The sequence below is a fragment of the Mchenga conophoros genome, linkage group LG23, assembly GCF_057382185.1.
Source record: "Mchenga conophoros isolate Kocher_MC1m ecotype Shallow Benthic linkage group LG23, M_conophoros_male_GT1.1, whole genome shotgun sequence".
In the NCBI taxonomy this organism is placed as follows: Eukaryota; Metazoa; Chordata; class Actinopteri; order Cichliformes; family Cichlidae; genus Mchenga; species Mchenga conophoros.
The window spans coordinates 15,166,817-15,182,597 of NC_140547.1; the positions used below are offsets into that span (position 1 = coordinate 15,166,817).

The 15,781-nt window shown below is 41.0% G+C and overlaps 1 protein-coding gene across 1 annotated transcript; it reads left to right on the forward strand.

Moving 5' to 3' along the window:
• The first annotated feature begins 916 nt into the window (after positions 1-916).
• Positions 917-14,084, forward strand: ephx4 (epoxide hydrolase 4). The gene is made up of 7 exons (XM_085265520.1): positions 917-1,449; positions 4,762-4,847; positions 6,903-7,060; positions 9,830-9,958; positions 10,292-10,395; positions 11,650-11,798; positions 13,177-14,084. The coding sequence occupies exons 1-7, from the start codon at positions 1,207-1,209 to the stop codon at positions 13,415-13,417; spliced, it is 1,110 nt and encodes a 369-aa protein (XP_085121646.1). The 5' UTR covers positions 917-1,206; the 3' UTR covers positions 13,418-14,084.
• Positions 14,085-15,781: the final 1,697 nt, after the last annotated feature.

Here is a 15,781-nt window from a genome sequence, read left to right on the forward strand (position 1 = left end):
TAGTAACAAACCTCCTGTTGGCTAAATAACTAAAGCTGAGTTTAAAGGCAGAGGGAAACACTGATGATCACACAAGCTTTGTTCGGGGTGAGATGGCAATTAACATTTGTTAAGTTTAAATTTGTTGAGTTAAACATATAAATAAAACTTAACTGTAGTTTGTTCCCCTTAAGTGCAAATAGTGTTAGGATAATTCTTTTTACAATTTATGTTTTTAAAATATAAATCCTGTTTAATTTTACTAGTGCGATTTACAGATTCGCCTAGGATCCGGTTTGATCCAAGAGGAGAATCAAAGCCCTTGGAGGGTTTCCTCAGAAGGGGCATAAGGTGTAACAAATCTACCAAATCAAATATGTGGAGCTGTCCGCTGTAGCGAGCCCTTGTGAATAGCTGGGGAAAGGATTTCTTCATTTTGCCATGGTTGGGCCTCCATATATTCGCGTGAGCGTACAGAGGTCTTTATCGATTCCACATATCCAGCCACGTGAGGGGTTAAGCTAATCCAAAGTCGGTTAACTGGCCTCTGATGTGTGTTATCCGGTCCCCGCTTCGGTTTTCTAACGGAATAATTGACCTGCTCGTGTCCGTGTGTGATTTAGTAGACTTGACAGCCACACACCTGTGACACCGCATCTCATTAACATATCAATGCGCAGTCACAGCCTACCTGCTAATTAAACCGGGAAACCGCCACTTATTGTTCATGAAGCGCTTGGTGAGATAATTTAAAATAACGGGGATTATTTCACTGATGATGAGCTGAAGTCACGCAGACCTTTTTTTTTTCTTTTTTATCGCAGCTTTGTTGCCATAACAGCGTGAAGCCGTGGTGCTTTGCAGTGATTTTTTTTCCTCCGGAGGTTTTGCTGCCTAACAGCGCCTCTTAGCTGTTCAATGTAAATCAACGTAAAGCTCCGCATCGAGACGCTTATTGCTCGATTTCGGACTTGCCTTGTATAGTCAACAACACGGTCTCCTGCCAAACAGCCACGGCTGTCGCACGCACGCGTGAAATCTGACGTGATGCTCTTGCCACCGTCCCATTCAGCCGCTTGTTGGGATCCTCCCTTCAGACAGTCGTGCGTATGCGCTGGTAAAGAAACGACGGCATTGTCAGAGCGGTGTTTAAACAGAAACGACCAGTTAACAGAAATCAATCAATAGGTAACGTGATCCGGGCTGATTTCCTGCGGCAATGTAAAGATGGCGAGAGTGCTCCACAACTTGCTGATATTTTTAATCAGTCTTGCGCTGAAAATCAGAGTTTTGGGGTATTGGTCATTGATATACGGTTATTGTGCTCTTTGCGCCATCGTAGCCCTGCTGAAACTTTGGTGGAACATCGTTTTAAGGCCGACAACAACCTTCCAATGGGTGATTCGTGAAACTCCCCCGGCTTGTCTGAATGACACGTCCTTGGGAACCCACTGTTATGTTAGGATCAAGGTAAGTGACGCGCACGCACTTGGACATGAAAGGTGTCTGTAAGGGTAACAGCCTTTGTGTGTGTATGTGTGTGTACGGACGCCAGGGTGTTCACGTGTAAAAAAAGCAAAAAAACCCGCCTCAACACCTTTCCGCCGTGTCGCGTCGTGAAAATCCAAACGGGGCCCGATGTTTTAGCACAATCTCGAAGCGTCTGTTTGTTTTTGCGAAGCGCTTCTATTTATTTATTTGTAATGTTTTTGGTGGAGTCAAGGCTTGCTGGCGCGGAGCTCAGGTGGTGCTGAAAGAACAGCTCCTCCGCCTCACGTCTCTGCATGCAGCGTGCTGCCAGCCTCTAACTACCAACCTACAGTGTGTGTTCAGGATTATGTAATTAAAATATCAAAGCATGTCCCGATGTGAGGGGTGGAAGAATTATTCACATCCTAGACTTCGGAATGACTACCAACACAAGATGTACTTAAAGCATGACAAGTACAGCAGCGTGTACCTGTCATTCTTATATTATGGGATTGTCATTAGTAACGTATTAATATAAGAAGGAATTCTGATCTACTTCATGATCTGTTGGAGAATAGCAATGTGTTTAAAAATAAATGTTCCACAAAAGTAGCAGAGAATGACAAATACCTTAAACAAGTACTAGAATACATGTACACTGTTTTAGCGCAAGAACACTCATATGTGCCTGTTAAAGCATGTGCTTCTTAGTCATAAACCAAAGTTTTCCATGAGCAAATGAATCTGACCTACAGTGAGCACAGTGCATGAAGGGTTTGGTTGAAAACAACACGGTGCAGGGGAAATAATTAAAGTGAACAGAATAAATCTGCTGACGTGTAACCATACAAGAAAGAAAAAAGTACTGCAAGTATATGTCCATGGAAGCAGATTACTTTACAGAACCATAAAATTGCAAATAAAATTTGATCAAATATTAAAATGAATTGGGATGAACAGCTAAATATCCATCCATAATACCATTCATCCACTCCATCCATTGTTTCCACTTATCCAATTCAGGGTTACGCCGGAGCCTATCCCAGCTGTCATAGGGCAGGAGGTAGGGTACACCCGGGACGTGTCACTAGTCCGTCACAGGGCTGATACAGAGAGACAGACAACCTTTCACACTCACATTCACACCAATAGCCAATTAGAATCACCACTTAACCTAAAATTCATGACTTTGGACCGTGGGAAGAAGTTAGAGTATCCAGAGGGAGCTTGCAGGCATGGGGAAAATATGCAAACTCTACACAGAAACCCTCTGCTGTCCAGAGGATTTACTGTGATGTGACAGTGCTAACCACTGTCCCACCATGTCACAATGAGAGGCTAAAAATAGTAAGTAAAATTCAATATGAAGAAGGGAAAACCTGCATTTCTGCTCTGTCTGTCCAGCTCACTGACAGTGTCAACAGAAAAAATAATATTTATAACTATCCTGCTCACACAAAGAAAACTTGTACACATACTCAAACACATTGGAAAGATCAGCACAAATCCTGCTGACCATCCAAAAAGCACATCACTCAGAAATCTATCCTAATATTTGCTAAATCTGCAGAGACTGTGGTTTTCTGATATATTCAGAGAAAGATCCTCCAAAGCACCTAATCCCCACTAAATAAAAACAGAGAAGCTTTTCTATCTGACACCTAATAACACCTCAAGGTGGGGATTGTGGGGGATTGTCTTTCTCTTTAAATAGCCCAATAATATTGCTTTCTTTGTATTTGATTTGTTTTATAATAGACTCTAGTCCAAGCAGTAGCATTTTGAAGTGCGCTAACACCCATTTCATTTCAACATGTGACATAAAATTCATCAACAGAATTATAAAACTATATGTATTAGAACAAAATCATTCAATATACAAGTACCTGTCTGATACTCGGTTTTCTTAATATAATGATTACTGCGGATGTTATTTCGCATCACCTGCAATTTGATCCTAAGTGTAGCCGCGAAGCCTCTAAACCAAGCAGAGCAAGCACAATAAAGTGACCCTGAAGTTTCTTGTTACAATGCTTCGTTTTGCTAAATAGGAACTAAATCTGCCCCCACTGCCTAAAAACAGAAACACCTTTGGCTTCTTATTATCCCACTTGAGCTATTGAACTTCATCAAAAACAATCAATTCAACTTTATCAGCTGACTTTGACTCTAGAATATGCCCAACTTAAATCCATCTTAGCAACATGTCTGTAGAAGCAGGAGTTTGGTGATATCACAACTAAGGAAGCAGTCCTGCATGTAGCTTACACAAGTGTAGTGCAGGAACCTGAAGCTTCAGGTGGGTTAAGGACTTTAGAGTAAAGTAGGGGACTTTTTGTGTCAGCCCGCTATTGCGCAGCTTTCCTCTTTGCTTCTGTTTAATGCTGAAATCTATTTCAGCTGTTGTAGGGTGAGAGGAAGGTTACGCCCAGAGCAGGTCACCAGTTTATTGCAAAGGTCTAAGCCGTATTTTCCTGTTTTTGATTCACCTGACTGCCTTGTGTAGAGATGCTTCAATAATCTCAAGCCTACAATGCGCACTTAAAGTATTTGTTGTTCTTTCTCAGAACCCCAAACAGTGATATATGAGAAAGAAAAGCAAAAAAAATAAAAAAAATCCCCACATTTCTGAGGCACAGCTTTGATATGTTTCTTAAAAAGATTTAAAAAATCAAACCCTGTTAAATCTAATGAACTTCCAACTATTTAAACACAAGTGTTTACATTAACTTGTTCTTCTTCTCTACTCTCACTTTTTCCATCAGATGGAAATATTGTAGGTGTCTTCTGCATAATTTTATTTATCTTTCATGAGCCTTTAGTTTGACATATTGGGGACACTGCTTGTCTTGTCTTTAAACTTTCAAAATGAAACATTTGCATATTATAGCACTTTAGATTATTTAGGAAGATTAAATGTGGATGTAAGAAATGTGGGCAGGTGTTGTCATAATTTTCTTTTGTGTTAAAATTACACACGTACATTTAAATGTCTACAAACATTTCCTGAAGGAGTCTTGAAGTTTGTTAGAGCACTTAGTATTCTGCAGAAACAAATTCACAAGAGTGTTTCAGGTCCAGTAAACATGATTTTACAAGCTTGTGATACACTGATTCTTATTTAATGGCTCAAAAGAAAACGAGCTATTCCTGTCTTGTTTCCCCGTAGTAGTTTTCCCTGCAGCTCCCCTCAGTAACAGTCACTTAGGAGCGCTGGCTTGTTCCGTTGTGTTCACTAAATGGCTTTGGATAAAAGTGACGGCTGAAGTGTTCATGTGCAAATGTGTCTTTGTGTGTCTTGTTTCTGTGCAGGAGTCTGGCCTCAGGTTCCACTATGTTGCTGCTGGTGAGAGAGGAAAGCCCCTCATGTTGTTTCTGCACGGCTTCCCTGAGTTCTGGTAGGTCAGAGGCAAATCAGGGTCAGAGTAACAGTAAAAGCTTCTCTAAACCAGACTGTAAGATGTTGTGTTGTGCAGTTGTATTTGGTATTTGCTGCATTGGTCATCTCTCTAAAATTTCCATTATGAGGATTCCTCCCTTGCTCAGCAGCAGTGTTAAATCTCTGCGATCTGGCTGTGGGCCTGCAAAAACAAATCCAAGCCAGCAGAGAGGAGTCCTCATTCACAGACATGATTTGCCATCGGGGGAAAGGGGTCCAAAGCATTCAAGCTCTCTTCCTCCTGATATGAAATGAAAAATGATGTTGAGTGTTGCGTCTGGATCAGGGCCAAAGAGCTTGTCAAGAACTGTAAGCCCGTCCATATCTCTAGCATGCTATCTAAGCTGCGGACAGGACAGGGATTAATTAACGGTAGAGGGGAGCTCTTTCTGCTTCACTTGACATATCCTTCAGAGGAACGATGAAACTGTACTGAGGTGCTTGGAAAGAGTGCTTTTTAAAATGTGCTAATTCCCTTTCAGAAATAAGAAAGATGAGACTTTGTGTTCAGGAGGGGGGTGGAGGGCTGCAAGGGGCTTATTTTCCTTCAGCCCTCTTCTGTATTCAAAGATCTAAGGGTTCAGAGCCGGGATCTTATCCTGACTCATCAGAATCACAGGCAGGGCTCTGCATTTTGCTTTTCCCCCCGTTACTCGGCTGAGGAGGAAGAGGACAAGGAGGAGGGGGGCTGACAAGATCTTCAATTAGGAAGTCATCCCAGTCCACATCAGTGGGCGGATTAGAATCTAAAACAGCTTCTATTATCCAGAGGTGACCTTCACTCAGCTGGAAAGAAAGCTGAGTGCTAGTTTCTAAAAGAGAGTTTGCAAAGTTGGTTTGTAAGAATCGTAATCGCGGGGAAAGGCCTGTGAACACACTTGCGTAATGTGCTGTTTGGACTTAGAGACTTCAGATGTTTAACAGAAAGAGTCTGTGTCATAGACTCTGGGACTGGAGATAAAAAGACAAACAAGAGGCTTTCCATTTTGTTAACTTATCCTTCCTTGCATCTTCTCACCTTCTGTGGCCTGGAAATTATATTCCTTCAGCTATCAGTTCCTTAATTGCTCCTGAAGGAGAAAGAAAGCTTGTGGAGGAGCTAGGAGTGAGGAAGCACAGGTGTGTCCTAAGCAAAAGTCATTTATCAAGAGGCATGATGGATAAATGCCGTACGTCACCATAGAAAACATAGAGTGTTTACTTCGTTGTGCTTCTCATGCTAATCCTGAGAAGAGACGCGAGTTCAGAAAACAAGGGAAGTTGCTAGAATTGTGAAAAACACACATATTTACCCTGAAGAGAGAAAATAATTTATTACGCAAATCATCCATATGTCCATACCTTTATTGCTACTTATTCAGGTCTCTGTCAGACAGCAGTTTAATCAGAGATACTCAGATCTCGCTCTTCTTGGCCACCTCTTTCAGGGGGACACTGTCTTAAGCCAGCCAAGAGATATAATCTCTCTGCCCTGGGGTTTTCTCCCAGTGGGACATGCCTAAAACATCTCTAGGAATTAAGGAGGCATGCTAGTCAGGTGCCCGAAGCACCTCAACTGCCTTGTTTTGAAGTGCGATGTTGCTGTCTAACTACATTAGGAGAAATGGAAGAACCCCTAAAAGAGGAGAATGGGCTTTAAATCCACCATAGTAGAAAATGAATGAATGTTTGAGCAAAAGTAAGACTGTAGAAGGGGTTCATAAAGTGTTTTAGGCACAAATTACTTTCTTGTTCCTTAGCTGTATAAATGACACATTATCTTTACGCTTTTAAAGACATTAAACACTGTCCCCGTTATAAGGTTTCTTTGAAGGTTTGAAGTCTAATTTTAGATCCGTTTTGAAAGCTTTTGATAATTTGTTACATAACTGTGATTTTGTTTTTACCTACTTATGTATTATATGTAATATAAATGTCAATAAACTTAAATTGAAAAATCTCTATATCCATGAGAAACAGGCATTAACCTGCATCGTCTTGTCAATAATACTTGTCAAATGTGTGTGTGCCTCAGGTTTTCCTGGCGTTACCAGCTGCGTGAGTTCAAGAGTGAATTTCGTGTGGTGGCCATCGACATGAGGGGCTACGGGGAGTCCGACCTGCCGCTCTCCACTGAGAGTTACCGCTTCGAATACCTGGTCACGGATGTCAAAGATATTGTGGAGTACTTAGGTGAGGAAACACGGGAGAACTGCGTGCCTGTAATCTCGGAATCAGTCCGAGGAGCGGAGAGTGTTTTGACAGCTACTTGGGTCAAAAATAAACTTGTTTATCAATGTTACGCCGTGGACAGCCTTCAGGCCTGCAGCACGGCATGACAAACTTCCTGTGACTCATTCTAAGTGAGCATGGGACACTGCAGATACAGAGCCCAAAGCCTGCTGACTGCGTGCTAACACTGGCAGGGAGCTAGCCTGAGGTGGTGTGCACATACCAGCTAATGATTATCTGGCCAGAATGACAGTTTTTGCTCTTTAACTGGCCAACGTATCTCAGTGTTTTTCCTGTCATTTCAGCACGGCTTACACACTCTATCAGGTAATCTGTCTCAGCCCTGAAATGTCGCTGAAGATTGTGTTCAGTGGACATGAGCCCTTTCATTCTCCTTCACACCTGTCGCCTCACATCTAAATGTGTTAACACGGCTGTTTCAGTGTCAATTACAAGGAAGCCGAAAAGGTCGTGTCTTGATTTTCCTGCATAGTCTTTGAGGTGCTTTCTTCAATCTTTTCAGTATCAAAGAAAATTTCTGTTTTATTACAGCAATATTTTACTGTAGGAGTTCTGTAGATCTGGAAACGCAGACACACGGTTAAAATGAACCAAAACGTGGGCATGAAACTCTGTCGGTCGCACTCCTCCATGGTAGCCAAACACAAATGGAAGACACACGAAAGGCAGAGGAACTGTTAGCAGCATTTTCATTTCAAATGCAGTTTGAACTTAAAATATAGGGCTTCAAATAATCTCTCTAAACTGCTGCCTACAACCTTTCTGGTTATCTGACGCTCTTGTTCTTGTCCATTTAAGTTTCCTTGTAGCACTGTTGAAATTTCCAGGACTCAGCAAGTACCTAATAATCAAAGATGAATCAGTTAAATGTGACAGAAGAAGGCGTAAGCATTGTTAAACACTGACGTAATTCTGCCTTTTAAACTTTTCTGAGGTAAACAAATGAGGAGTGATCATAAAATTTTGCAACCCAAACCATAAAAATTTTAAAAAAAAACTATCACTGCTGAGGAAAAGCTATTTCCTCAGCAGTGATACAACTTTACCAGCCCTACTTTCATTTTCAGATCACTTTCCTTTTTTAACACCTGGAGTTGGTGAACTTTGTGATCACATCATGTGTTACATTTACATGTTCATTACTTCAAAGTCATTCATAGGTAATATCTGGCTCTTCAGTTTAGTGTTATGTTTCAAAATTTCTTTTATCCTTCAGGTAGTGACTGGATGATCAAGGATTGGAAAAGCAGTCAGGAAAATGGAAGGATTAAACAAAGCTTTCTGCAGCTGCCTGTTGCAGCTATAAATCGAATCAATGAGAGGTGAAACTCGACCACAACAGTCAAGCTGTGGCCTGTAACATCAAAACATTAAGCTGAGAGGTTGTGCATCTTTGAAATGCTGGAAGGAACTGCAATCAGTCTGTAACGCTCTGTGCACTGCACAAATTAAATTGAACCATTGATATTTTTTTTTATATTGTAGCTTTTTAAAAAGCCACAAGTGTTCTATCACGATGTTTTGCATCTCGTTACATTGTTCTGGCTGTCCCGGTCAATTACCTAACAGGTTTTTGGGAGCTAAGCACTCAGTCATGCACATTGCTGAGCAAATCACTTAATGGTCATTTCAGTGGAAGAAGGAAAGCACTGATTGTTTGATAACTGCTCTTCTCTAATCTGTGATCAACTCTTAGAGCCAATGAGAGCCACCCAGCTGCCTGCATTCACAGAACACATGTTATGCTAGTTACCATGTCGGTAGCAGATTTCAGCGTTTTCAGTAAACTGCTAACAGCCCAAAAGGCGGACAGCCGAAAGAGCCGTGGTGCTCTGTTATTTTCCAGATGTAGTTCCCCGTCTAAGATTATAGACTCTTCCTCTGTAGCATCAGCAACATCAGTGGGCCTGCTGGGGTGATTCATATTAGTAGGTGTAAATGGTGCGACCTCAGGTAAGGGGATCAGTTTGTAGCAACTGCAACAGTAATGTGATCAGACTGAAGCCTTGACTTTGGTCAGCATTTGGCTGAATGTCATGAAATCCATCCTTTGATGAGTGTAAATGTCCTCTGAGAAAGTCAACAGTGATTTTCAGGCAGTGGCATTTTTAAAAAAAAAATTTTTTACACAATGGACTGTATCAGTGTAACAAAGTGGCTAGACCCTGTGGCATCACCCACTGTGTCAATTTGGGGCTTTTTATCCTCTTTTTTTTTTTTAACCGTAAGGGACCATTTACGAACCAAAGGGCCAGTTGCATGAATCGTATTTACCATTTTGCAGCTATAGCACAAGCACAGCAGACAGCTATGAAATTACACTGATGTAATTTCGCTGGGTGATTTTTTGGTTTATATATTTTTTTTATTTTTCGGATTTAAATGAAGACATCTGACAAAATGACCATTGCATTTGCCAACAAGTGTTCTGTAGCTCAAAACGCACTCCGGTACTAAATATATTATGACTTAAACATAGTAAAATAATGCTGCAGACACATCCAGTTCAACCCAACAAGAGTTCAAAGTACCCCACTGACATCCTATATGTAAGAAAGCAGTCGGTATACAGCTTCAACCAAAGCCATTAAATCCTCCCTGCTGCTGCTCACTATGTTGGCTTCACTTTTGAGCCACAGAGATTGTTGCTTAGGTTTAACGTTAGAATGGACTTCCAGCTTCCTTCATTCGTGTTTTATTTCTTCCAAGGTTACAACAGATGTTGCCTCGTTGGCCACGACTGGGGTGGGACCATAGCGTGGCTGTTTGCGATTCACTACCCCGAGATGGTGACAAAACTCATTGTTCTCAACTGTCCGCATCCGTCTGTGTTCACAGGTATGATTTCAGGACGGTGTGCTGGAAAATCAGTATTCTCCACGCTAATTAGAGAAGCTCTGGTTTGACTCTTGGGTTATTACTGTAATTATTAATGATAATTAGGAAGTGTTATTACTTCAGTTGCATGTTTGCATCCATCTGGCAAATCCTCTTCTGCATTAAGTGCAAGTTGATGAGACACTAATTAGAGGAGGCTAATATGAAGCTGGAACAGCTGGTTTAAATGGTGCAGACAGAGAGGCACCTGAGTTATCATGTCCACAAGAAACCTGCCCTTTAATTATGTCGAGAAACTAAATGTCCCCTTTCTTCTCCTTTCCTCTCCTCCAGATTATGCCCTGCGTCACCCGAGCCAGCTGCTGAAATCCAGTCATTACTTTTTCTTCCAGCTGCCCCGCTTCCCAGAGCTCATGCTCTCCATCAATGATTTCAAGGTGGTCTGTTGTGTGTGGACTTTCAATGTCAAGGTCGTGTGTGGACGTGCATGTGCAATAGTGTACCTCGCACATTACGAGCAGTGTCTATTTTTGGTGTTTACATCAGGTCAAACTGCAGGAAATGTGTGGATTACAGATTATTACAAAATAATATCCGGATTTTTAAAATATTGTTAGTAATTAATCATTTAATTTCTTATTTTCTCAATTTTGTTATCTTCTTCTTCCCATTGTTTAAAAGTAATTGTACTTAATATTATCTTGTCTTCGTGTTAGAAGATTTACAAATACACACAGTTTGTATTTTATCTTTCAGTGATCAGATTCTAGTTGTTCTCTCAGTATTTCCGGTGCTTGATTATTCCCGGAGTTTGATGTGAGGTTGCCACTGTTCTCATGTCTGTTCATTAAATATTAAGCAACAGCTGGGAGCTTAGCTTACCTTAGTTAGCATGTAGACTGAAAATAAAGACTAACCTGACTCGGTTCATCAACAGCTAATTAACACATAGCGCATAGAGCAGTGCCTCGGGTTATTTTTTGTAGCTACAATTTACAGACTACTAAACACCTCATACTCAGTTAATCAGTTGTTGTGAAAGCAAAGACACAGAGAAAATGCTGATGTGTTGAAACGAGGACAGCTTGCTGTGTCTGTGTGTGTATTGCTGTTAGTTTAAAACAATGATAAACACCTCAAACCAAGTCTTTCCTTTTTGTAACTGCCCAGATTTCCCTGCAGTTTTCACCACAGGCTGAGGATTTCTACAGTATACCATCATTGATTTGCACACCACACATGCAGGAAATAGAGAAAAGGTGAAAGGTTAGCCAAAATATGACAAACACTGATCCAAACCACCTCAAATCTCCGCTTATTGTGAGTTTAATGTCACTGTAAAACTAAAAACTACTTTCTATTTAAATTCCTTGTTTTATAATTATTTAAGCATTTCTAAGACACTGGTGTTATATCACCTAGTATAATCAATATGTCAGAGTTTTGCTAATTAAATGAAAGAATGCTGCCATATGCTCGCGCTGGTGCACAGCATGCAGTGTCGTCGAGCCAGCAGAGAGTCAGAGAGCCAGAGCTGTGACTGAAGGTCATCAGAGCTGATTTCACCACAGAAGTACCTTTTCTGACTCGCGTTACAGCGACATGGATGTCCTTCAGTGAATGCTGTCTAGATCAGAACGTACCGCCCATGCAAACCTCACTCAGTGTTTGCTGCTGTGTCTCTGCTGCAGGCTCTGAAGGCTTTGTTCACCAGCCGCAGCACAGGGATCGGCAGGAAAGGCCGATGGCTCACCGCAGAGGATCTGGAAGCCTACCTGTACGCACTCTCACAACCGGGAGCTCTAACAGGAGCCCTCAACTATTACAGGAATGTCTTCAGGTGGGGAATTCACTCAGCCAAGGATGGATTATGTGAAAGGATTTTTAAAATCTCTATATAACAGTGATATGTCATATGTGTTAAGCAAAATCTGTATGATTTATAAGATATCAAAGAATAATATTAAAGCTAAAAAGCTGTTAAAAACACACCAAATAAAAGTTTGCTCTCTTACATTAAAATAGGAATACTGAAGATCAGCAGTATGCACAGTTCAGTTCTAAACATTCAGAGAAAGCGCTCCACGATGAGGTGCAAGGACAGGCCCAGTGTTTTGGCACCACAGTCTCAGCTGTGACTGCCACGGTCATGTCAGCTGCAAAATAAATGAGCAGTAAACTGCCAGACACATAGCAGAAAATAGCTGTTTTAAATGTTTTTTACTCGTTGAGTTTTTGTTCATGCTTGAAAAGTAATTTTCAGTTGTGTCAGTTTAATAAACGTTATGTTCTACGCTCCAAGGATAAACGAGGTTTTTGTTGTGTAGTTTGCATTTAGTAGCACCATCTACTGTCAGAACTCTGGGGGAACAGAAAACTGAGCCTCTACTTCTGTCAGTGCTACAATACTGTCTCATATTCACATTCACATCTTTCCTACACGTTTACTGGCAAACAATGGTCTGCATAAACGAGATCAAAGAAAATCTCAGTGCATGCAATTTTGACATGTGACCTATACATGCATGGCTGAGCGGGCCATCTGCTCCCTTCTCAAGCAATGAGTTATCTCAGAGTAGCTTTTGTATGCTTACGTAAAAGAAATCTCAGTGACCCATGCCCACTTAGTCTGTCTGTTCGTGGATAGCATACCTAAATGCAGAGGGGACAAAAATAGGTGAATGCACAGTCAACATTCAGCCATCCTTTTAAATGTATATCTGCTTTCTGGTCTGAGACAGGATGGAGGCTGGAGGACGTCTCGGCAGAAGCGTGCCGTACTGCATGTGATGTTTAACAACTGTGATACTACAGAACAGGATGTTAAATTAAGACCCAGGTGCTGCGGGTCCATCGGAAATCTGGTACATGACATGAATGGACATGAATCCCTCCATCCATCCATTCTCTTCCACTTATCCTTAACATGGTTGTGAGGAGCTCGGAGTCAATCCTAGCTACATTAAATATAGTTTAATGTTGCTGGGATAAATATAGTTTTGTGAAGTTTTTGTGCCGTCTGAGAGAGAAGTACTCTGTCGGGATAATAAGGTACTCTGAGGTTGTGTGAGATACGATGAGGCTTGATTGTTCTGAACTTTGTATGTAAGGAGAAGGATTTAAAATTAAATTCTGGAGATAACAGGAAGCCAGTGAAGAGAATATGGGACGAATGTGATCAACTGAAGGCTTTTCATGTCGCTCCTTTCTTTCTGTAGCTCCCTCCCTCTGAGCCATAACCACGTCAGGTCTCCGGTGCTGCTGCTGTGGGGAGAGCGGGATGCCTTCTTGGAACAGGAAATGGCCGAGGCTTGCCGCCTCTACATCAGGAATCATTTCCGTCTTAACATCATTTCCGGGGCCAGTCACTGGCTGCAGCAGGACCAGCCCGATATCGTAAACACCCTCATATGGACCTTCCTCAAGGAGGGCGAGGGACGTAAAAGCTACAGGAACTAAATCCACAGCGAGGCCTCCTCCAGCACCTCTCCTCTCCCCACTCACTCCCTGGAAGCCTGGAATGTGCCTGTGACACCAAGCAACATAGTGATAATGCAATCATTCTTTAAATCTTTCACATGTTTCAGATATTTTTTAAAGAAGTCAGCCGTAAAGGAAGAAATCAAAGCACACTTCACCAGAGAGGACACCGAACAGTACGCGTGACACATATTCAAGATGTTTTTTGCACACGACATCCGCCTTAAAGTTTGTCGGTTTCAGCATTACAAATGTGTGGCAGAATCTCCTTTGTGACTTGTATTGTGTGGTGCCTTTTTAACTTTCGAGCTGTCGCAGTGTAACGATGTCCTGCGAGACTGGGGATGTGGCGTCGCCTGCTATACTTGTGTGTTTCAACGGGTCGCTCCACTCCACTTTGGGCACAGTCCTTTGGGAGGCGTAACCCTCCCACTCCCTTTATCAGGTAGTGTTGCTGAAAAAAGCTTTTTTTTTCCCTCGAAGATTAATGCTCAAATGTAGAGAATGTTATCTTCCTGTATAGAAATGTCAGTGATGGTTGACTATTGTACTATTTTGTATCTCTTCCTACACACTGCATTTTGAAATTCACTGAGCCAGGTCTACACCATTTGATTTTATAAATAAACTAAGTGTCAAACTGTCAGACTTCACTGCTTTTTAAAAAAAAGATAATAACGGATTTGAAGTTAAAAGCAGAAAACCTCCAGATGCCCCTCTGTGTGTCTGTTACTGTCTCAGATTTAAAAAGAACTACCAGAAATAGCAATGGATGCTCTGTTAAATATAGCACAGAGCTGAGTGGCACTGCATATTTATACCTCCACTGTGTGCAAACAGAAATGTTCATGTGGAAATAAGGTGAGATGTGTTCATCAGACAGATATTTACAAACCCGATTCCAAAAAAAGTTGGGACGCTGTATAAATGAAAGCAGAATGATCTGCAAATCTCATAAACCCATATTTTGTTCGCAATATAACACAGAAAACATATTGTGTAAACTGAGACATTTTACTGTTCCATGACAAGGATTGGCTGATTTTGAATTTGATGACGGAAACACTTCCTTAAAATGTTGAGAGAAAGACAACAAAAGGCAGCGAGTGTAAGCGGTACTAAAAAGACAACTGAAGGAACAAACTGTAACATTACGGGCGATCGTGGCTCAAGAGTTGGTAGTTCGCCTTGTAATCCGAAGGTTGCTGGTTCGAGCCTGGGCTTGGACAGTCTCGGTCGGGCTACAATGTAGCTTGCCATCACCAGTGTGTGAATGGGTGGATGACTGGATGTGTAAAGCGCTATACAAATACAGGCCATTTACCATTAGGTTAACTCGTAGCAGGTCAGTCACATGACTGGGTATAAAATGAGCATCTTAGAGGGGAAGAGTGTCTCAGAAATGCTTGGGTAGAGGTTGACTAACCTACAAAAAAATTGTGGAACATTTTCAGAATAATGTTCCTCAGCATAAACTTATAAAGACTGAATATCTCATCACTGACAGTACATAAAGTTTTCATAAGATTTGAAGTATCTGGAGTATACTTAGTAGTAGAATAGTCGGGTGCTAAACTGGCCTACTTGCTTCCAACTCAGAACTTTTTGAACCTCATGAAATGAAAAATTGCAAATCATTGCATTTTGTTATGGTTTACTTTTTATACAGGTCTTATCGCTTTGCCAACACACACTCACTCACTGCTGTTCAGGTACAGCATGTTTCACACCATGGGACACAATATTTTCATGGTTTTTATATATATTTATGTAGAAATCTCAATAATTGCAATTTAGGTTAGGTGCAGTTTTTTACATTCTGAATAATCAAATGTTGCCCTCATGAATGACTTACGTTTTGAGAATACAATAAACATTATATATTCCTATATAACAAGTATCTACATAAATAATATGTAAAACAGCACTATAGTTATTAGAAAGTTTACCATTTACTTTCATTCTCACATATATAGTGATTATACCGAGTCTATGCCCAGTGCTACATTATTCGTATTTATCAATTTTTCTCATGTACAGTACTGTACAGTGGCATCATAAACTCGGACTAATAATCCGGGATGGAACAATGACGTAAATGCTACTAAGGCGAGCTAGTTCATTTGCTGCCTTCACTGACTCCGGTAACTCAGTAGAAAACAGGTTTATATTTTCAGGTTTCTATTAACCGGATATTATAATGTATGCATATTTGAAACAAAAACAAAAAAACCTTTAGCTTTTTCAAAAGCAACAATTTTTATATGACACTGTGAACCACAATAAAATATGAAATATTTATCGATGGGTTTTCACTCTAACTTTTCATAATTATGTTTTTTT

Bases quoted from the DNA above. Each gene is read 5' to 3' on its own strand.
- ephx4 (XM_085265520.1), top strand. From the start codon at position 1,207: ATGGCGAGAGTGCTCCACAACTTGCTGATATTTTTAATCAGTCTTGCG. The intron at 4,848-6,902 runs GTAGGTCAGAGG...TGTGTGCCTCAG, and splicing joins CACGGCTTCCCTGAGTTCTG to GTTTTCCTGGCGTTACCAGC. The intron at 11,799-13,176 runs GTGGGGAATTCA...TTCTTTCTGTAG, and splicing joins TATTACAGGAATGTCTTCAG to CTCCCTCCCTCTGAGCCATA.